The 22,500-nt window shown below is 47.6% G+C and overlaps 1 protein-coding gene across 1 annotated transcript in view; it reads right to left on the bottom strand.

The window, feature by feature from the left end:
- The window catches only part of si:dkey-22o22.2 (neural-cadherin), a 99,806-nt gene extending 97,712 nt beyond the window's left edge, over positions 1 to 2,094 (bottom strand). Inside the window, exon 1 of the mRNA XM_061081983.1 lies at positions 1,098 to 2,094. Within this exon, the coding sequence (XP_060937966.1) occupies positions 1,098 to 2,094 (997 nt within the window). The remainder of the gene's footprint in view (positions 1 to 1,097) is intronic.
- Positions 2,095 to 22,500: the final 20,406 nt, after the last annotated feature.

Raw genomic sequence — 22,500 nt, forward strand, 5'->3', positions numbered from 1 at the left:
ATCTCCAGCTCTAGTGTGTGAAGATGATCCTCTGACACCAGTGAGTCCAGAAGATCAGAGTTCTTCTGCGATGAATTAAGTTTCACAAGCAAAGCTTCGAATGATTTGGAGAAAAGTCCTGAAAATATGAAAAATCAGTGCAAAGAAGTTGGACCAGGACGGATTGTTTGAATGTTGCTGATGAACTGTGTGTTGTTGTTGTTGTTGTTGTTGTTGTTGTTGTTGTTTGTGTTCATGACTCATCGAGATCCTTCAGAAAAAATGTGGAATCACAACATTAACGAGAGAAAATCCAAACACTGCACTTCTGCCCAAACAATACACAACATACACATGATCAGCTTCAGTCAAGGCCTTGAAGAAACACCTGGGTGTGTGTGTGTGTGTGTGTGTGTGTGTGTGTGTGTGTGTGTGTGTGTGTGTAGTTGGGATAAACACACTAAATACTGTCAGTTCTGTTTGTCCTTTAACAACCGACTCAGTGTGTTGCCAGCAATCTCTCTCTCTCTCACACACACACACACACACACACACACACACACACACACACACACACACACACACACACACACACACACTTGGCAGTGATTTGAAGAGTGCTGTATAAGGAATGAATGAAAGAGTGGAAAGTGGCCTGTGACGGTTAAGGTCGATTCAAACTCCTGCTGGAAACAAGCCAACACACACACACACACATGCACACACACACACACACACACACACTCACACATACACACACAGACACACACACACACGCACACCTACTCTGACACATGCACACCCACGCACACACACACACACACACACACACTGCTGCAGCTCAAAGAGAAACCACTGATCGACTCGTCATTATATTAAAGGAACATTTCACTCTTTCTATAAACATCAAGTTTCCACATTAAATTAATAACATTAAACATTAAACATTAAACATTAAACATTAATCAGATGACTCCAGTAACATCCGGTGACTTCACTTCTCTGGAAGTTTATGATGTAAATTGTAAAGATGCTTTTAAACACAACAGGTCAGAACCAGCACACAGCAGCGGGACCGGATCCGACCCTTGGAGCAGACCGGGTCCAGGTCTTCTTACCTCTGCGGTTCTGGATCTTCACGGTCACGTGGGCCGGCTCCTGCAGGCGGCTCGCCAGGTACAGACGCCCCGAGTCCCGCTCCACCTGGACCGGGGAGTCCGCCTCGGACAGAACCTCGAACCAGCGCTGCTGGAACCGCTGGTCCGGCACCGTGAACACCAGGTCCCCGACCCGGACGTGGTCCGGAACGGTCACCGTGTAGACCGGCTCCTCGGGGACGGCCCGCGGCCCCCTGCTGGTTCGGTGCCGGTGCACGGTCACGTGCAGGAGCACCGGGTCCCCGAGCAGAACCGGGTCCCCGCCGTCCCTCACGTGCACGCGCAGGGTCACGTGCCGAACCCCCCGCAGCGACCCGGCCAGCGTCACCCGTCCGGTCCGCGGGCCCACGTGCAGCACAGGAACCTCCGGGGACGCGAAGAAGCTCACGAGCCCGTTCCGGTCCGCGTCCCCGTCCCTCGCGTCGAACCGGGCCAGCTCGGTCCCGACCGGGGTCAGCTCGTCCACCTCCACGGTCACGTTCCCGCTGGTGAACCGGGGGGTGTTGTCGTTCCGGTCCGACACCTCCACCTGGACCCGGACCGCGGCCGGTCCCCCCCGGCACCGGGACGGCAGCTGCACCGTCAGCTGGTACATCGCGATGAACTCCCGGTCCAGCACTTTGGAGGACACCAGAACCAGGTGGTCCCGGGACCACCGGGGGTCCAGGTGACCCAGGTGGTCCCAGTGGACCCGGCTGCCCCGGTGGCGAACAAGCTGGAAGTCCTCCTTGTAGTCCCCCTTCAGGCCGGCCCTGAGGTCCGCTCCGGGGCAGCTGCCGGTCTCCAGCGGTAAGACCACCCCGACCACCGGGGTCCCGGCCGGGGAGTTCTCTGGGATCTGGCCGAAGTAGCGCGCTGGACCCCCCGCTGAGACTAGGAGCAGGTGGAGGAGCAGCAGGAGCAGGAGGTGCAGGAGGAGGTGCAGACGAGGAACCGGTTCGTTCGCAGCTTTGCTCATGTTTCCATCAAACCGTCTCCGGGACAGAAGCCAGGACCGGGTCCGTCTCAGCCACCGGACCCGGGACGATCCGTGCGTTAAAGGTCCAAAAGAGCCAAGTTCCCTGATGCAGGGAATCAAACGATCCCTTCACTTCAGATCCAGGTCCAGATCAGGTCCAGGTCCAGATCAGGTCCGCGATGTGAGATAGAACCAGTCCCAGGTCGAGTACTGCAGTTCATCCAGAATTCATCAGGATTTACGCACGAAACAGAACAACTGATAATCCGACTTTTCTTCTCCGTTATAAAACAGAAACAGCAGAAGAAGTTCAGATGTTCCGATAATATTCAGAGTTCAGGTCAGATGTTCCCCGGACAGAGGAAGAGGAGGATGAGAGGATGAAGATGCACCAAGCTGATCCAGAGAGTCTCCACGGGAGGAGGAGGAGAACCAGACTGAAGAGCGCAGACACCAAGCAGCCTCCATGTGGCTCCAAGCCCCGCCCACCGAGGAGGAGAGGGGCCAATCAGAGAGCAGGGGAGGGACGGAGTGACAGATCTCCAGCCTGAGAGAGAGCGAGAGTGAGAGGGGAGGAGAGAGAGAGTGAGAGGGGGGGGGGAGATGGAGAGAGAGAGGGAGAGAGAGGGAAAGAGTGAGAGAGAGAGACAGAGCCAAAGAGAGAGTGAGAGAGGGAGAGAGATAGAGAGCGAGAGGGGGGGAGGGAGAGAAAGGAGAGTGAGAGAGAAAGAGAGAGAGAGAGGGAAAGAGTGAGAGAGAGTAGAGAGGGAGAGAGAGAGAGACAGTGTGTTTGTCAGAGAGAGTGAGAGACAGAGAGAGAGACAGAGAGAGAGAGAGTAGAGGGGGAGAGAGAGAGAGACAGAGCGAAAGAAGGAGGGAGAGAGGAAGAGAGAGAGAGGGAGAGAGAGAGAGCAACACACACACAGAGAGGGAGTGAGTGAGAGAGAGAGAGAGAGTGATAGGGGGGGAGAGAGAAAGAGAGAGGGGGAGAGAGACAGAGACAGAGCGAAAGAGAGAGGGAGTGAGGGAGAGAGAGAGAAAGAGCAAGAGAGAGTAGAGAAGGAGAGAGTGACAGGTCTCAAGCCTGAGAGAGAGCGAGAGTGAGAGAGAGGGGAGAGAGAGAGAGAGCGACACACACACACAGAGAGGGAGAGAGTTAGAGAGAGAGAGAGAGAGAGAGAGAGTGAGAGAGGGGGGAGAGAGAGAGAGAGAGAGACTAGAGAGCGAGAGTAGAGAGAGAGAGGGGGGGGAGAGAGACAGAGCGAAAGACAGAGTGATAGAGAGAGAGAGGGACACACACACATAGGGTGAGAGAGGGAGAGCGCGAGAGGGAGAGAGAGAGAGTCAGAGAGAGTGAAAGAGTGAGAGAGAGAGAGACAGAGAGAGAGAGAGAGAGAGAGAGAGAGAGAGAGATTGAGAGACAGAGAGAGAGAGAGAGAGAGAGAGAGACAGAGAGAGAGAGAGAGAGAGAGACAGAGAGTCAGAGAGATAATAAGTTGGAGATAATAAGACAGATATATAATAATAGATATAATAATAATACCTCTGGTGTGAACTAACGTGATGAGACTCATGAAGAACAAAGAGATAATATCACATCAATAAACTGTGATCAGACTCTGGTGACCTTTGACCTGTGACACACTGGACCTTCTCACTGTTTCTCTCATTCTAACAAACACGTTTCTGAATCACGCAGATTCTATAAATCATGTTCTCTCCTCAGAGACCTGTCAACTGTAAACTTTCATTTAATGTGTTGAAAATATTTTCTTCCAAAGACAGATAATCGTCCTTCGATGGAGTATTAGTGTCTTTAAAGGGAACAAAACCAAGAGGGTCATAATATCAGGAGAGAATAGTCGGGATATTACTTTATTCTTATAATATGACAGAAACTGTCACTTATTGATCTTTTATTGATCATTTCACTTTCTCTTCATCTCTTCATTTGGTTCATTAACCCCAGTTTGATTATTTACATTAAACCTGCTGTGACAGTTTTCTTTATGCTCTCAGTGGGAATTGAACCCCGCACCCTGCCAGAGTTGATGCCTTGCTTCAACTTCCTGTCTGCAGGTTAACTGTTTCCCGTCCGTTGCCATGACGACGGCCTCCAGCAGCGCCATTTATCAGCCATAAAAAACCAATTCACTCAGATTGATATGATTTAACTGGAGCTTTCTTCTACTGGTAGAAATGAAACCAGTCGTGTGTGTGTGTGTGTGTGTGTGTGTGTGTGTCTGTGTGTGTGTGTGTGTGTGTGTGTGTGTGTATGTGTGTTATTATTGTGTGTTATCCGATCGCAGGAGTTCGTCGGGTTGAAATCACTTCAGTCTGTTTCTGTCTGAACAACTCAGAGATTATTCTGGAAATAACAAGAATATCTGCATCAACCTTTCTCTTTAATTTATGATTTACACTAACGTTTGCTAACCGTCAGGATTCATTCTTTCATTTTTCTTCTTCTCACTTTAAAAAGGAGAAAATCCTTGTCTTTGTATTTCTGTTTCTAGAACTTCTCGGATTGTTGGACTCCAGAAGTTCAGAGATGATGTTCAGGTGTTTCTGGATCCGCAGATCTGGAAATAGAAGTAGTTGTAAATTGATGGGACGGCCGGTTCTCCTCCTGTAGTCTGAGCCCAGCTTTATGATCTTATCTTTTATTTGATTCATTATGAAACTATAACAGATTACAAATTAGAAGAAGATGGTAATTAACAGGAAACACTGACGTCATCACTGATTAACCAATGAACATAATTTTCCAATCCCTTGTCCTTGACAAATATTTATTTTTTGTCCCTTGCAAACTGTTTGTTCAGCTGTAACAAGCCCACTTCACTTTTCAGCCAATAGCGTTCTTTGTGATTGTTTATTGTTTATGTTTTAAATTATTTAGATATTGCAAAGAGGTGTATAGATGTTGTTAAACCTTCTAAACACACAAACACATGTTGTGTGCAGCGTCTCGTTTTTTTTTAAACATATTCTGACTTCAAAGAACATGAACTGGTGAGCATCTGTCCGTTAAGAAGCTTTGTGAAATTCTCTTTGACCCCCACTTTCTTAAGGTTTCACCGACTCAGCCAGTTAGGAGCTGCTTTGAGCCTCTGGATGTTTTTGTGAGTGCGCCCCCTGGAGGCTCACTGTGTCCTTTCTGATGTTAAAGAAAGCAGCGCTGCATTATTTCACGGGCGAGTTGTTCCCTTGAAGACATTTTCCATGAAACTCGTCCCTGAGGTCACGAAAATCAACTCGACACTTTGGCGTTTGAAATTTAGCTCCGGTTCTCCGCTGCTGCCGGCTCGGTTTGTTCCTGCTGGTCTCTCTCTCTCTCTCTCTCTCTGCTGGTTTCTCTCTCTCTCTGGTTTCTCTCTCTCTCTCTCTATCTGGTTCCTCTCTCTCTCTCTCTCTCTGGTTCCTCTCTCTCTCTCTCTCTCTGGTTTCTCTCTCTCTCTCTCTGCTGGTCTCTCTCTCTCTCTGCTGGTTTTTCTCTCTCTCTCTCTCTCTCTGCTGGTTTCTCTCTCTCTCTCTCTGCTGGTTTCTCTCTCTCTCTGCTGGTCTCTCTCTCTCTCTGCTGGTCTCTCTCTCTCTCTCTGCTGGTTTCTCTCTCTCTCTCTGCTGGTTTCTCTCTCTCTCTGCTGGTTTCTGCTGGTTTCTCTCTCTCTCTCTCTCTCTCTCTGCTGGTTTCTCTCTCTCTCTCTCTGCTGGTTTCTCTCTCTCTCTCTCTCTCTCTGCTGGTCTCTCTCTCTCTCTCTGCTGGTTTCTCTCTATCTCTCTCTCTCTGCTGGTTTCTCTCTCTCTCTCTGCTGGTTTCTCTCTCTCTCTCTCTGCTGGTTTCTCTCTCTCTCTCTCTGCTGGTTTCTCTCTCTCTCTCTCTGCTGGTCTCTCTCTCTCTCTCTCTGCTGGTTTCTCTCTCTCTCTCTCTGCTGGTTCCTCTCTCTCTCTCTCTGCTAGTTTCTCTCTCTCTCTCTGCTGGTTTCTCTCTCTCTCTCTCTGCTGGTTTCTCTCTCTCTCTCTCTCTGCTGGTTTCTCTCTCTCTCTCGCTGCAGGTCTCTCTCTCTCTCTCTGCTGGTTTCTCTCTCTCTCTCTCTGCTGGTTTCTCTCTCTCTGGTTTCTCTCTCTCTCTCTCTGGTTTCTCTCTCTCTCTGCTGGTTTCTCTCTCTCTCTCTGCTGGTTTCTCTCTCTCTCTCTGCTGGTTTCTCTCTCTCTCTCTCTCTGCTGGTTTCTCTCTCTCTCTGCTGGTTTCTCTCTCTCTCTCTCTCTGCTGGTTTCTCTCTCTCTCTCTGCTGGTTTCTATCTCTCTCTCTCTCTGCTGGTTTCTCTCTCTCTCTGCTGGTTTCTCTCTCTCTCTCTCTGCTGGTTTCTCTCTCTCTCTGCTGGTTTCTCTCTCTCTCTCTCTGCTGGTTTCTCTCTCTCTCTCTGCTGGTTTCTCTCTCTCTCTCTCTCTGCTGGTTCCTCTCTCTCTCTTTGCTCTTTTTTTTCTCTCTCTCTGCTGGTTTCTCTCTCTCTCTCTGCTGGCTTCTCTCTCTCTCTCTCTGCTGGTTTCTCTCTCTCTCTCTCTCTCTGCTGGTTCCTCTCTCTCTCTCTCTCTCTCTCTCTCTCTCTCTCTCTCTCTCTGCTGGTTTCTCTCTCTCTCTCTCTGCTGGTTTCTCTCTCTCTCTCTCTCTCTGCTGGTTCCTCTCTCTCTCTCTCTCTGCTGGTTTCTCTCTCTCTCTCTGCTGGTTTCTCTCTCTCTCTCTGCTGGTTTCTCTCTCTCTCTCTCTGCTGGTTTCTCTCTCTCTCTCTCTCTGCTGGTTCCTCTCTCTCTCTCTCTCTGCTGGTTTCTCTCTCTCTCTCTGCTGGTTTCTCTCTCTCTCTCTCTCTCTCTGCAGCAGCCACTCAGGCGACATGTCGGCTGCAGCCTCCAATCAATCGGTCACGCTGCTCCAAGGCCTCCATCAGGAGGAACTCAGCCTGGATGGAAACAAGAAACCCTCACGACCCCGGTGCAGAAGAGGAGGAGGAGAAGACCCAACATGTGAACCTCACAGCAGGAGCATCCGGAGGAACGAGTCTCCGATTCCCCGGCACCAGTCTGAGTCAAGGCTGTCGGAGGAAACAATACAGGTAACGACATGAAAGTTTCTCAGTTGTTTATAATTATAATTAAGGCTTCAAACGCTGCAGACTTTGTTGTTTCGTGAGAATCCAACAAACTGTGGTGAAGGAGAAACACTGAGGCTCCTGGTCAGTCGTGCAGAAGGTGCCTGAGACTAAAGGCCGGAGCATGCTTCTGCGTTTTCACGGGCCCGGAAGCGTAAGAGCCCTTCTTACGTGCTTACGTGCGTCGGCCAATTTTTCTAACTAGACGGCAAAGCCCCGCAAGCGTCACTCGCCCGCGAGGGCTGTGATTGGTCTGCTGACTACATCATTTCCGGAGTCGCATTTCCGGTTCATGCCCGGAAACCACGGAAGATTTAGAATAACGAATATGGACCAGATAGAAGAGCACTTGGCAGAAGAGATCCGACACTATGTCCACTAGTATAACCCGTCACTGACCGGTGGATTTTTCCGCCAGAAAAAGGCTCTGAGGAGCCGCCGTGGCGATGTAAATAAACCGCTCTTCTTGGTGCCACACACGAAGAAGAGCCGGCTTCGACAAAAAACATTACTCCGCCTAGTGTTCTGGAGGGGAATTGCATGGCAACACGCGCAACGGTTGGAGAACCATGAATGACAACGAGTCCTGCGTCACAACTGCGTGCTTGCGGGCCCCTGACGACGCAGAAGCATGCTCCGGCCTTTAAAGGCTCCAGGTACTGTTAGGTTAGTGAGGGGGCGTGTCCGACTATAGTCACCAAGTGTGGGTAATTCCCCGCTGAGTGACTCGTCGGACACGCCCCTTTTCACAAAGCCCGGTAACGCAGGACGAGAGACAGGACGTCTCCGGTGAGCATCTGTCTCTGGGAGTATTTGTTGTAATCTGATTACGTAATCGTCATTGCATGTAATGAGTTACTACTCGTCTATAATGTAACGTGTCTCAGTAACGAACCGGCTCCGTTCACCCGGAGGCGGCGACGCTGAACCCCCCCCCCCCCCCCCTCCACACACACACACACCTTGACGACCTGCGATCACACGGGGCTCATTTCATTCTGCCACATGAAGGTTCAGTCACATGCAAACGAGTTCAATTAAGTCCTAATTAATTAGTCAGTGGAGTGTGAGGGAGCGGATATGTAAATGTGCAGCGGCGTGGAGGAAGATCAGATCACATGTGTAATGGGATGGAAGATAACGAGGTTTAATAGCTTGGTGGTGAGCAGCGTGTCATAACACCAGCACCCCCGAGCTCGTCTCCACAGAGGAGATCAGCTGAGATCACTTCACCACCACGAGGACCACGACCACAGAGAGGAAACTACAGAAGAGTTTTCATTCGTTAGACGAGTTTCATTTCAAAGTTCAGATCCTTTCATCACGGCTCCTCCTCTTCCTCTGCAGAGGGAATCAGAGTGAGAGAGCTGTGATGAAGGACTGGACTGATCGGATGGGACAGGACTGGGAGACACTCTGAAGGTTGCTGATTCAAATCCCAGACAATTTAGTTGCTTTGAGAGCTGCACTGAATCCACACAAGTTCCTCAGATGTTCTGTAGGTTCTGTGTCTCAGTCAGTGTCTCTGGACATGTTCTGGATCTTCTCCTGCAGCCTCCTGGTAACATGTGTGTAACATGTCAGAGTCCATGTGAGGAACCAGCAGGACAATGTGTGGAAGCTTCCCAGTGAGCGAGTGGACGTGTGGACGAGGTTTCTAACACGTGACAGACGTGAAACTGGAAGAACACAAACATCTCAGGATGAAGAAGAGGAGCCGGACACGTAGAAGACGAAGACGTGAACTTGGATTATCTGGATATTTTCCTGTAGTTTGTGTCTGAAAACAGCTTCAGAGAACATCTCACTGTCAGGAAACACTCAGCAGAGCCACCAGGCCTGGAGACGGGAGGTTTCCATGGTGTTGTGTGTCAGCCCGTCATCTTCATCAGGACAGATGGTTTCAGTTAAGAGGAGGAGGAGGGGGAGGAGGAGGAGGAGGAGGAGGAGGAGGAGGAGGAGGAGGAGGAGGAGGAGGAGGAGGAGGAGGAGGAGGAGGAGGAGGAGGAGGAGGAGGAGGAGGAGGAGGAGGAGGAGGAGGAGGAGGAGGAGGAGGAGGAAGGTGAGCGACAGTTATCCTCCACCCTCCATCTGTCCAACATGTCACACAGCAATCTGAGAACCATCAACTTGACCAACGAGTGAGGAACACATGTTTCTACCAGACGTATGTGTGTGTGTGTGTGTGTCTCTCTGTGTGTGTGTGTGTGTGTCTCTCTCTGTGTGTGTGTGTGTGTGTGTGTGTGTGTGTGTCTGTCTGTGTGTGTGTGTGTGTGTGTCTCTCTGTGTGTGTGTGTGTGTGTGTCAGATGAGTAACAGGCTTCAAATGACATTGCAAATTGAGCAAAATTTCCCTTTAAGTACAAAGTTCAATCTCACAGTTGCATGTGACCATCGAGTGATTACTACCCTCTACACATACACACACATACATACACACACACACACACACACACACACACACACGCACACACACGCACACACACAACTAATGACCAGTGACAGCAGTAATAATAATGCCTGATGGATGGATGAAAGAAGAGAAAACTGTCAGAGTAAAACACTTAAACACTTGAAGTCTGTTGGAGTCTTAAGTGTCGGAAAATTGACTCACACACACACACGCACACACACACACACACACACACACACACACAAACACACACACACACACACACACACAGCCTTTGAAGCTATTTCTTTCCACTCTTTCTCTCATAATTGTGTATCCATAGAGCTGTCAATCATCCGGCGTCGCTCACCTACAGACGCACACAGAACAAGATGACAGATTTCTACACAAAAATAACTGTCGGTTTGTTTGTCGGTCTGAATAGAAATGTGAAAATGCTAAAATACATTTTTTGTGTCAACCCAAAAACTTTCCTGAATAACTTTTGAAAATAAGATGCAGAAATAAAAACCAAAACATCTCAGCTGCAGAGTCGACTGAGCAGATCAATCCAGGATCGACCACACGGAGGATTCAATGATCCAAGATGGCGCTGGACAGGAAATCAAAGTGAGGCTTCGAACCAGCAGGGGGCGTCTCGGTGGACAGACCTTATCTCTGACATGTGGAGGAAACCTTATTTCTATTTATAAATAACAGCTCATTGCCGACACTACAACGAAAATGTCAAACACATCAAGAAAAAAAACTCAACTGAAACGTCAACAGCCTCTGAGCCTCCCCCCCGACCCGGAGCTTCTATCAGCCGAGCAGGACGGTGAAGCGTCAGAAACCCAACGCCGCCGGCTCGCTCTGTGTTTTGGGGAGAAAGGGACAGAGTCAGTAGATTCTATATTAAGATCCTCTCCTCTGGCCGGACTCATCCCTCTCTCCTCCCAGATATCAGGCTGACGGCCGGTTTCTAAAACCACACATCATCCTTTCATGTTGTCTTTATAACGCTGAGTCCAGATGATTTATTTAACATTGAGATCCTCCTCCTCCACGGTGACACTTGTGAAGCGTGTTCTTTTATCCTTTAAGAGAAGACGAGCCGAACTCGGTTTGCTCAAATCAAGTATTTATTTAGAAAGCAATGAACATGTCACAGTAAAGCAATGAGCTTCCAGTACATTAGTTGTATAAGAACGCCCGAACATCTGGCGTCTGTCTATTTTATAACAGTAGATCTTCGTTCCTCCTCTTCGGAAGTACGCAGGCGTAGTTCATCCTCCTGGCTTTTGGAATATGGAGGTAGAAAAGGAAGACACTCCCAATGACGCTATAGTTGCTAGGCAACCTGTTTACTTCAAAAAAGACCTTGAACCAGCAGATGCAATGTGGGCAAAAGGTGTTTACAATTGGAGAAAAGATTATTATGTTTTCTGCTTCATCAAAACAATCCTGAGTTTGTAAACATTCGGATCCTCAAACCAAAGCAGCGTCCAACATTAAGTCAACGACGTCACTCTGTCTGACCTCCTATCAAGACAGCTGTGAGACTGACCATCATTGTGACACACACACACAATTCCAGCTAGTTTCAAGATTGAACATTCTGAGAATCAAAAGGTTCTTGCTAATATTCTGTATGAAGGCCTAATATCTAACTAAAAATACTTCTATCTTTATTGTTGAGAGTACAAATATCATTTGAAATACTTCTATCTTTATTTGTTTAGAATTCTGTCAGCTCAAAGAGAAACTAAAATTGAGAAATCTCAACACACTCCAGAGGAACTCAGGGATCCAGATGTTTCCACAGGCCTGTTCACCAGCAGCAGTTTGTACTTGACATTCCAGTAAAATCACAGTTGTTACTAATAGAAGCGTCTTTGTTTGAATGTCTCACATTCACACTGTCTGACGGCGAGAGGCTTGTAGCCGTTTGTAGACAATCGGACTTTCTCCGGAGTTTTAACCTTCACCCATGAGCAAGGCAGCAGTAGATTCTCCACTCAGACACTTTCACAACAACACAGACGTCTCCTTCAGAATCTTCCGTGTGTCCGACGCCACTCAGATGTTTTCTCTTCTCTTTTGCATTTGTCACGATGTAAAAGTGAATAAAAGTAAAGTGCAGGTTTCAAATAGTTTTCCTCTCTGACACCAACACAGACTCTGATGTTAAACTGTGTCTCGCTCCGTCTTAAATCCTCCACCTCAGCTCTGCAGTTAGTCAGATTCCTCTGAATGATCCGGCTCCGCCCACTGAGGCCGCTCTCAGCAGCGAGCGGCGCTGAGGAGCGGCGGGAGGCGTAATGAGCGCGGCCTCTTCCTGCCTGACAGCTGCTGATGAATGATGTTCTTCGCCCCGACAGGCTGAAACCAATGCCAGGCGCTGGGAGGTGATTCAGCTGCTAAACATCAGCTCTCCCTCCTCTGAGGCCCCCCCGCTGTAATGAGCCCTCGCCTGGTTCAGCGGCGGGCCACGGGCGCCGAGGCCGAGTGACGAGGGCCGAGCGTGACATGGTGATGGAGCCGGCGAGGAAACGAGGCGAGGGGGCGTGTCACTGCTGTCAGGAGAGAAGCTCATTCCTCCACGTTCTGCTTTCTAACCTCTGTCCGATGGAACCAGTGCAGCGCCATCTGGAGAGAAGCCGCCTCCTCCTGGTGAATCTGGTCTGAACTGAACCGTCGGTTATGAAGATCCGCCCACTTTACGTCAGGTCGCGATGACACTCAGGGGGTGAGGACAGTAATTAAATCAATTAAAAACAAAGACTTTAAATAAAGATGGACGATGAGACTCCACCTCCTTCCACCATCTTGAAATGAAGCCAAAATATCGGCCATCTTGTGATCAGGGGGCGGAGCCGGGATATCAACCCCGTCGACCAATCACGGTCAGTCTCAGAGCTTCATCACGGGTGAGCAATGAGTCCTGGGATATGTAGGCAGATGGAAGGACACACGTCTCAGACTGTTTAATGAGATTCTCTCACTCTCCAGAAATGAAGCCATAATAACTTGAATTCAAACGCTGTCATGTTATGATGATGACGTGTCAGATGGAGATGAAGCCGTGGCATCGACCAATCAGGAGTCAGTGTCAGCTGTCAATCATCACGTCTCAGCCTGTTTTTATATCATCAAATAACTGACTCAAACCAAACTGAAAAAACATCAGAGAGAAGAACGACCTGAAATGACAGAAACATCTTTACAAACATCTATTTAACGTCTTCTTTGATTCTTAAGTTTGGTTCATGTCCCATCTGCTAACATGGAGGAGGTGTATGAACTATAATATACCACCAGGGGGCGATTGAGACACTCTGGCTTCACTTTTGTTTCTCTATAGAAACAAGAACTCCAGCCTGGTTACAATACCACGCTAAAGAAGTTCTTACTTCTCTTTCTTGTCGTGATCGGTAATTCGACTTTTCTGACTTGATCATATTTCTCCTGAGGAATTGAAGCTCCGCCTCCATCGTCAGCCACACGGCTGCAGCTGTCCAGACGTGAAATACTTTCATCCTTGAGGTTCACGCAGCTGTAAAACATCTCCGTGGTCGCCACACGTCTGAACATCAATTCTTCAGCGTGTGTCCTTCATCAGCTCAGAGCTCTGTGACCTCCGAGAGAGAAACTCCTCCCAGTCCGAGAGAGAAACTCCTCCCAGTCCGAGACAGGAAGCAATGCGGCCTTCTGTCTTTTTACCTCCTCCTCTCCGTCACTAGTCTGATGGAGGCTGGAGATATAGATCCTGAAGAGACAAGATCCACGAAGCTAGAGCAACATGATTCTGATGTTTAGCTTCAACAAGGTTAGGACAATTAATGAAAAGATAAGTGAAGTTAAAAAGCTGTTTCCTCCTCACAGGTGAGAGGCTCTGATTGGACGGAAGCTTTAACTCATCCAACCCGACCAATGGGCTTTCATGTTTGTCCTTTAAATTTACATCATATTTCAAGTGTCTAAAAAACACCTTCACAAGATTTACAGCAACGTTTCCAAAGCTTTATTATACACATTCATATTTCATGTTTTAATAAGTTCTATCTATAGTGTGTGTGTGTGTGTGTGTGTGTGTGTGTGTGTGTGTGTGTGTTTGTGTGTGTGTGTGTGTGTGTGTGTGTGTGTGTGCGTGTGTGTCTTTTCAGATCAGTCTGACCGTTGGAACAAGCGACAGATGGATAAAGAAAGAGACAGTTTCAGATGGAAACAAAAAACACACACACACTCACACACACACACACAGACACACACACACACACACAGACACACACACACACACACACAGCATATGTTCTGTCCCTCCAGCCACCCCCCCACCCCCCTGGTGGAAAGTGGTTTGGGTGGAGTTTAATTCCTTCAACCTTTCCTTTGAAAGCTGTTTTCAAAATAAAACGCTCTTTGTTCACACAAACGTTTTGACTCTGTATCGTCATCATGTGACCACTGCCTGTGTTATTGTAGAAGGAGGTCATGTGACAGGAGCCTGACCAATCAGAGAAGGCTACATCGTGACCAATAAACACCCAATCAGAGTCCTCGTTTTCAAACATCTGTTTCTGCTCCTCCAGAATAAAACACAGCCACAGAGTTTTCAAACTAAAACAGATCAACAGCGTTTCCACACGTCTCAGTTTGAGCTTCTCTGAAAGTTTTGTGGCCGTCAGAAGAAACTGAATCTGAGTTTAAATGTAAAACTTTAATCGTTTCAAATGAAAACATGAATCTACACTAACTTCAACCATCAGAACTAAAGGCCTGACCTTTGACCCTTGACCTTTACCTTTACCTAGCGTAACCTGAACCCTCTGAAGTAGACTGGACCCACGTGTCCCCACAAGCTGACGTCAGGGACGCCTCATTGGTCGGTGTGTATTTAGTTTGAAGTCGCACACACACACACACACACACACACACACACACACACACACACACACACACACACACACACACACACACACACACACACTCTAACAAGCGACAGGAAACAGACTGACAGACTCTAAACTTCACCAGACAGGGTGTGTGTGTATGTGTGTGTGTGTGTGTGTGTGTGTGTGTGTGTGTCTATGTGTGTGTGTGTGTGTGTGTGACTGACAGACGGCCTGTTAATCTTTCACCTCGTCCTCGTCTCCTTTAATCTCTTCCATCCTTTCACCTTCACCTCCTGTGTTCACAGACCTTCATCCTCCTCTTCCTCAGGTTAACTCTCCTGTCGTCTCTCAAACATCTGCTGACGTTTCACTTTTTCATTTTCTCCGGGGTCGTAATGTTGTCATCACTTGAATGAGTTGTGTTTATATTTCTTCTTCTCACAGATTCTCTCTGTCGTGTGACCGAGTGAATATTTATCATCTGGAATAGGGTTGCAAAGGGGCGGAAAGTTTCCATGGGAAGTTCAGTTCGGGAATTTTGAAAAAATTTTAACTACGCAAATTAAACGCTGAGCAATAAAAACATCATTCAAAACTCTATTTTAAAGATGTATGGAACGTTGAGTTTCAACCCTCCACTGGTCATTCTTCCATCACATGCACAGATAACTCCCAGCATGCTTCACTCTACAGCAGGGCTACTGAGGCCTGCTGTAGAGTGCAGGACTAGTCAGGTAAGTTTCCATGATATTACTGGGAAAATATATTAGCATGCTGATTGAAGATTGTTCATCTGTTCATCTAGCCTATTTCCATTCATTTATCCATCAATTGTAAAATATGTTTACAGAAGATTCCAATTGTTTGGCTAACTATTTATATCTCTGGCATTGCATTAGTGTTTTTTTACAAACTTTTTTCTCATCTTATTCTACAGAACAATGCCACGTGCACTCTCTCATGTGTGGAGACATTTCACCTCATCCAATGTAGAAGGAAAGGCTGTGTACATTTGCAAATACTGTGCAAAGACCTATGTTAAGAATGACACAACGATGCAGAAGCATATAGTCAAGTGCCCAAAGTTTCCTCAGGGCTCAAATCAGCCTATGACAAAACAAAATGTTTATATTTATGTCTGTATATGACAAGGTGAATACAGTTAGTATAAATTACCCACAACATTTCCAGTTTATTCCCGTTAATTCCCATGGAAAGTTTCCAACTTTGAATATTTCTGGAATTTTGCAACCCTATCTGTGAAACCTTCCCTGCTCCTTCTCCCTCGTTTCACCTCCTCTCTCCTCTCGTCTCCTCGCCCCCCCCGCTCCTCTCACTCTCTCCTCTCCTCTCTGTGTTTCATCCCTTGTTCTTCTTCCCTCTCCTGATACAATAAACTGAGGTTTGTTACTTCCTGTTTCCTTTAGATCTGAACCCAGATGTTACTGAGGCAGATTAGAGCAACTTCACAGCTTCATCGGCCTCAAACATCTGTAATCAGATTACAACCTTCTGTAATCAGATTACAACCTTCCCTCTGTGCTGCTGCTCTCACGTGTCCTGCTGTTCTGAGGCGGTCGGGTGGAAGAGCCGAGCGCTTCTCCCACGTTGTGAAGACGCTGGGGGTGTCGGCGGGTGAGGGAGCCACGAGGCCACCAGCCGGGCTGAGGAGATGGGAGAGACAGGCGGGACCCGAGCCCCCCCCCCGAGCCCCCCAGGCCGCGTTACTCCAGCTCCATTAAGCTTTATGCTTAAATTATAACCTAATACCTGTTGTCACGGCGACGCACCGGACGCCACGGGGCGAGAGACGCCCTCACATTACATACAGTGTTACATGTTCACTGCAATCAACACACATCAGTGTTACAACCCGCAGGTCACACACACACACACACACACACACACACACACACACACACACACACACATTATCTACATGTACAAATGAAGATCAGCCGAGCGTCAAACATCTGAATCATCCGACTGAAAATAATTCAGAGCCGATTTTCAACAGGTTTTTTTCCACTCTCTCAAGCTGTAGGAAAACAAACTGCTTCCAGACATGAAGCTGAGATCTTCCAGAAGCTCTGAGATGCAACTTGTTCAGATTCCTCAGGTTTTTCGTGCAGAACCCAAATAAAAACTCATCGGACACGTAGACGAAGACGTGAACTTGGAAACACGAGGAGGTTCCAGATCTTCTGGTGATGAGGCCGAGCTGGAAACAACAACACTGATCTGTCCACAGCAGAGTTTATACGCCATGTCCCGCCTCCTGCTGCTCTACAGGCTCCGCCCCTGCTGCTCTACAGGCTCCGCCCCTCACCTGGATGTCCCCACATGTTCCTGTTTGAACGAGTCGGACGGAGTTTCTGACGATGACTCCAAACACACGACAAAGAGCGAGTGTACAATTAGCAACAAACGTTATTTTGTGGGGTCCAGTTACAAACGGGAATCGAACGTGTGTCTCATTCCCCAAAACCCACATGAACAACCGTGTGTGTGTGTGCGTCAGTTCTTCTATCTTTGTGAGGACCTTTGAGTCACAGGAGGTGAGGACTCTCTTTGTGTTCTCGTTTCTTCAAAGGGTTTGTCGAGCTTTAGGTTAGTGTTCAGGGAATGAAGCCCTGTGTGTGTGTGTGTGTGTGTGTGTGTGTGTGTGTGTGTGTGTGTGTGTGTGTGTGTGTGTGTGTGTGTGTGTGTGTGTGTGTAGGTGTGTGTGTGTAGGTGTGTGTGTGTAGGTGTGTGTGTGACACTCAGGAAGTCTGTTTTATCTGAGCTCACTCTTTCATCTCTGCTGCAGGTCTGAACACACCGGGTGACACTGACACCCGGGGGTCCCTGAACACCCCCCCACCCCCCACCCCCCCCACCTCCACCCCCACACTTCACCACCACAATCTAGTTTCAGTCATCACAGATTTCAAGGATAGGATTTGATTCTCGACATATTTCCATTTGGCTGCCGACCTGAAATCATTGTTGATATCTTGATGGTCACGTGTTGGATTGTGTAGATTCAGCACAGACCTGTAAACTGGGCGGGGCCTGAGACGTGTGGTCCAGTCTGTCTTCACGGAGCAGCTCCAGCTTCCTGTGGGACACGGAGACTGAGACCAGATGACCTGAGACCTGAGATCTGGAGGGAGCAGAGACCATAGATATATATAAAGACTAGATGTCTCGTCTGCGTTGCTGGCCAACAGAGCCGGACGTCACCACATGGCGGCCATCTTGCAAGGGTCAGCTCGCTCACCCATAACATTTAGTTGGTAAATAACCATAACTTACTCAATTTTCAACCGCTTTTGAAACGGTCTGGTTTGTTATAAACGTCAGAGATGAAGTTATGACACTGCATAAATTATTAAATTTTTTTAGAAAATAACATAATTATTCATAAGTATGCAGTGTCATATCTACATCTCTGACGTTTATAACAAACCAGACCGTTTCAAAAGCGGTTGAAAATTGAGCAAGTTATGGTTATTTACCACTACCAACACAATGTTATGGGTGAGCGAGCTGCCCCGTAGCAAGATGGCCGCCATGTGCGGACGTCCGGCTCCGTTGAACGAGACATCTAGTCTTTATATATGTCTATGGCAGAGACGAGGAGACACCGGTGAGACACTTCCTGCTGCAGGTGAGCAGAGGAACAGGAAGTGGACGTCCTGCTCAGAGTCGCTGTTTGCTTCCTCTTCTCCTTTCTTCAGACAAACATCTCAAACTCTTCCTCTCGTCTCTGAGCCGGTTTCCTGTCGGAGTAAAAACATGGAACCAACTAAAGTGCGACGGTAGAAACCTGCTGCTCCTCACAAACACACAATAAACCCAGAATAAACAACAACATCCTGTTTTGGTTGATTAAAGGAGACACACACACTGGTTGTTCTGCTGCTTTGGACTCGTCGTCTTCTCCTGGAAGCACAGAGACACTTTGCAGGGAAACAACTCGGGGGTCACCTGACGGCTCTGAGGTCGGCTCGGGCTGACGGAGGGGAAGGGGGGGGGGGGGGGGGGGACCGCCCGAGGGCCGCCTGGCTGACACCCCCCATCTAAATCAGAAGGCTAAGCACCGGGACGCCACAAACAGCGTGCACGAGTGTTTTAATATTCAGAGATGAGATCAGTGCGCTGGAGCGGAGCCACTTGGCTTCTCTTCACAGCAGCGGACGGACGAAGGCGTCAACTCGCTCGGGGTCAAACCCGTCGCCACCTGCAGGTCGCCAGTGTTAAAAACGTGTTATTTTATCCTTTAAGAGAAGACGAGACGAACTCAGTTTGCTCAATCAAGAATTTAATGAGAAAGCAATGAACAGGTTACAGTAAAGCAATGGGAGCTTCCAGTACATTAGTTGTATCAGAGCGCCATGAACATCCGGCGTCTGTCTATTTTATAACAGTAGATCTTCGTTCCTCCTCCTCTGAAGTGCGCAGGCGTAATCCATCCTCCTGGCTTTTGGAATACGGAAGTGAAAAGGAAGACACTAAAGTCCTTGAACCACAGATGCAATGTGGGGCAAAATTGTTGTCCAGCGAAGCAAAGAATATTATGTTTCAGCTATATCAATACAAACCTGACTGTGTAAACATTCGGATCCTCGAAACCAAAGAAACGAAACAGAATGAAGTCTCTCTGTCTGACCTCCAGAACTTTATCAGACAGCTCCTGGAACTCTGTCTGATGTCGAATCTGAGGGAGTTACGCTTTAATATCAAAAAGTTAAGTATTAGAACAAGTAAAAAGATTCATTATTGGCACTAAATAGCAACAGTTATTAAAATCATTTGTATGAAGCATAATATCTAGCTAAAACTGTTCCTATCTTTATTGTTAGAATTCTGTCAGACACAACCTATAGTTAAAAAGTTTGAAATTCCAACATCAGTCAGGACTTCAGTCTGTGAGTTCAGCTCCAGACCGAGACTCCACCTGATGCTCAGGTTCTCTGCAGACTCACGTCCACCAGGAGGGATTCCTGTCACATCCCAGGAAGAAGGTTCCTGGTTCAAATCCCGCTTCTGTGTGGACTTTGTGTGTCTGCGTTTGTTTTCTTCAACTTCCTCTCACAGTCCAGAAACATGCAGGTTGTGTTTGTTTAGTTGTCGACTCTAGGTTGTGTGTTTGTGTGACCGTTTGTCCCTCGGAGGAGAGAGGCTGAGCTGCAGGTGAAGTGACACTGAATTCATCAAATCATCGATACAGAAAATAATTACCCATAATTAAAATAAGAATGAGTTTAAGTCCTCAGGCGAAAGCGGTTAATTAAAAGACTGATGTTTAATTTACTGTTTCTATTTTTAGCTCCTCACTTCTTCTACTGCAGAAGAAGAAGAGACAAAGAAGTTGTTCTTTTTGCTGACAGACACACAAACTAAACACAGCATCAAACAGCATTAAAGACAGGTGAAGGTGTGTGTGTGTGTGTGTGTGTGTGTGCGCGCACTTGTGTGTGTGTGTGTGTAGTGTTGAAAATGAGGTCAGCTGCAGTGTTTCCTCACACTCCTCCTGTCTCTCTCTAACCTTTAGAGAATCCTGCCGACAGATTAACTCTCATCGAGGGTAAATCCTGGACGACAGCACACACACACGCACGCACCACGCACGCACACACACGCACACACACTCTCACACACACACACACACACACACACACACACACACACACACACACACACACACACACACACACACACTCTAAAGACTGCATTAAGTATTACCTCAAACATACACCCAAGCTCTCAATCTGTCTTCAACTCTCTGGTGTACACTCACACACACACACACTCACACCTACACCTACAAACAAATACACACACACACATACACACAAACACGAACACACACAAACACGAACACACACACGCACACACTCTTGTACCATTACTTGGCAAATGTGCATACACAAGCTTCTCCCGTTCACACACACACGAGCTGACTTGATGTGACGTTTGCCGACTCAGCAGAAATGTGGTTCTGATGTGAACCTGCAGCAGCTGTCAGACCCCCCCCCCCCCCCAATTCACCCTCCTCCTCCTCCTCCTCTTCCTCCTCCTCCTCCTCCTCCTCCTCCTCCTCCTCCTGATCCGGTTGATGATGCTTCTCTTCATCACAAACCTGGGTTTCTGAGTCGGAGCTTCAGGATTTTCCAGCTGAGATCAAGTACACACATCCTGACAAGCACACACCCGCACAAACACCCGCACAAACACACACACACACTGAAAAATGACAAGGCTTATAAGTGACAACTTCACACTGAAATGTTCAAGCAGTGGCGGCAGCAGAGGAGGATTTACAGCATCGTCTTTCTCCTCTTCTTCACTGACACACACTCACACACACCCAGACACACACACACACACACACACACACACACACAGACACACACACACACACACTCACACACACACAGACGCACACAAACTCACACACACACACACACACACACACACAGACACACACACACACACACTCACACACACACAGACGCACACAAACTCACACACACACAGACACACACACAAAGCTCACAGACACTAAACCTCAGTGTTTTCTGCTTCGTGTCTGAAATGTAAACCGTCAAATGTCAGACTCGATTATTTCAGCAGAACCTCTCGTCCAGGACGACGTTAGCTTAGCTTAGCATCGACACTGCAGGCAGCCACCAGGGGGCGTTCATGGTCTCCTGAGGACAAATCCTGCCATGACTTTTCTCCCTGTTGATATGTGGTTCAGTGCTGACCTTTGACCTCTGGTTCTGTGAGCTGTGGGACGAGCCGAGGTTTTCCAGCTGCAGCCGAACTCGCCTCCAACATCTTTTTCCACTTTGCAACTCGCTGAAAGTTTTCAACCGTCAAGAAAAAGAAAACATTTTTACATTTATTGTATTTTTATCTGTTTCCTGCTTCTGCCTCAGTGACTCCAGATGAGATGAAACTTTAATGATCCCGGCAGGAAACTGGGTCCCAGTGTCTGTTCTGGAGTTATATAATATAATATAACACAAAGAGCTTTTACAACAGAAAACAACCTCAACGTCCGTGTCAGCGGAAAAAATAAAGTTTCAGCTGTTTAATCTTATTTAGCATTTGCATAAAAAACCTCTTTACTTCTTTAAACAGCAGCAGCTTGAAATCAGCGTCACCACAATGAGACTCGGAATAAATTCACTGTGGAAAACTTTAACTAACTTCATATGATTTATTAACAAATAATTAAAATCAAATATAAAGAGGTTCACGTCTTTTTTTAGTTTCATAGTTATGTTTTTTTTATGACTAGTTTGTTGTTTCTCTTTATTTCATGAGGAACTTGTTTCCCAAAGCTGAGTCAAAGACAACACGACCGTTTGATCGCCCCCTGGTGGCTGACTGCAGTAAGCCCCTCCTCCTCCATGTTGGCAGATGGGACATGGACTCAAAGATGTTTCTGTCATTTCAGCTCCTTCTGATGAGTTTGGTTTGAATCAGTTATTTAATGATATAAAAACTAGTTCACCAAATACATTAATAATTCCTAATGTCTCCACCTGGTCACAGTGAGGGGGGGGGGGGTCCATGTCTGGAGGAACTGAAGTGAACTGGACTGAATTTAATGATCACAGGAGCTGTCACCTGAGAGAACACACACACACACACACACACACACACAGACACACACACACACACACAGACACACACACACACACACACACACACTCAGGTATGCATGGATGGACACCACAGAGAGATTCATACTCCGAGCTTTTTGGAAAAGACCTGAGTCAGAAACGTTCATGGAGTTTCCTGCTGGAAAGTTTCTCTGTTAAACACGTACAGGAGGAGGTCAGGTGTTCCAGGAGGAGGTCAGGTGTTACAGGAGGAGGTCAGGTGTTCCAGGAGGAGGTCAGGTGTTACAGGAGGAGGTCAGGTGTTCCAGAAGGAGGTCAGGTGTTCCAGGAGGAGGTCAGGTGTTCCAGGAGG

The sequence above is a fragment of the Limanda limanda genome, chromosome 11 (genome assembly GCF_963576545.1).
Source record: "Limanda limanda chromosome 11, fLimLim1.1, whole genome shotgun sequence".
NCBI lineage: Eukaryota > Metazoa > Chordata > Actinopteri > Pleuronectiformes > Pleuronectidae > Limanda > Limanda limanda.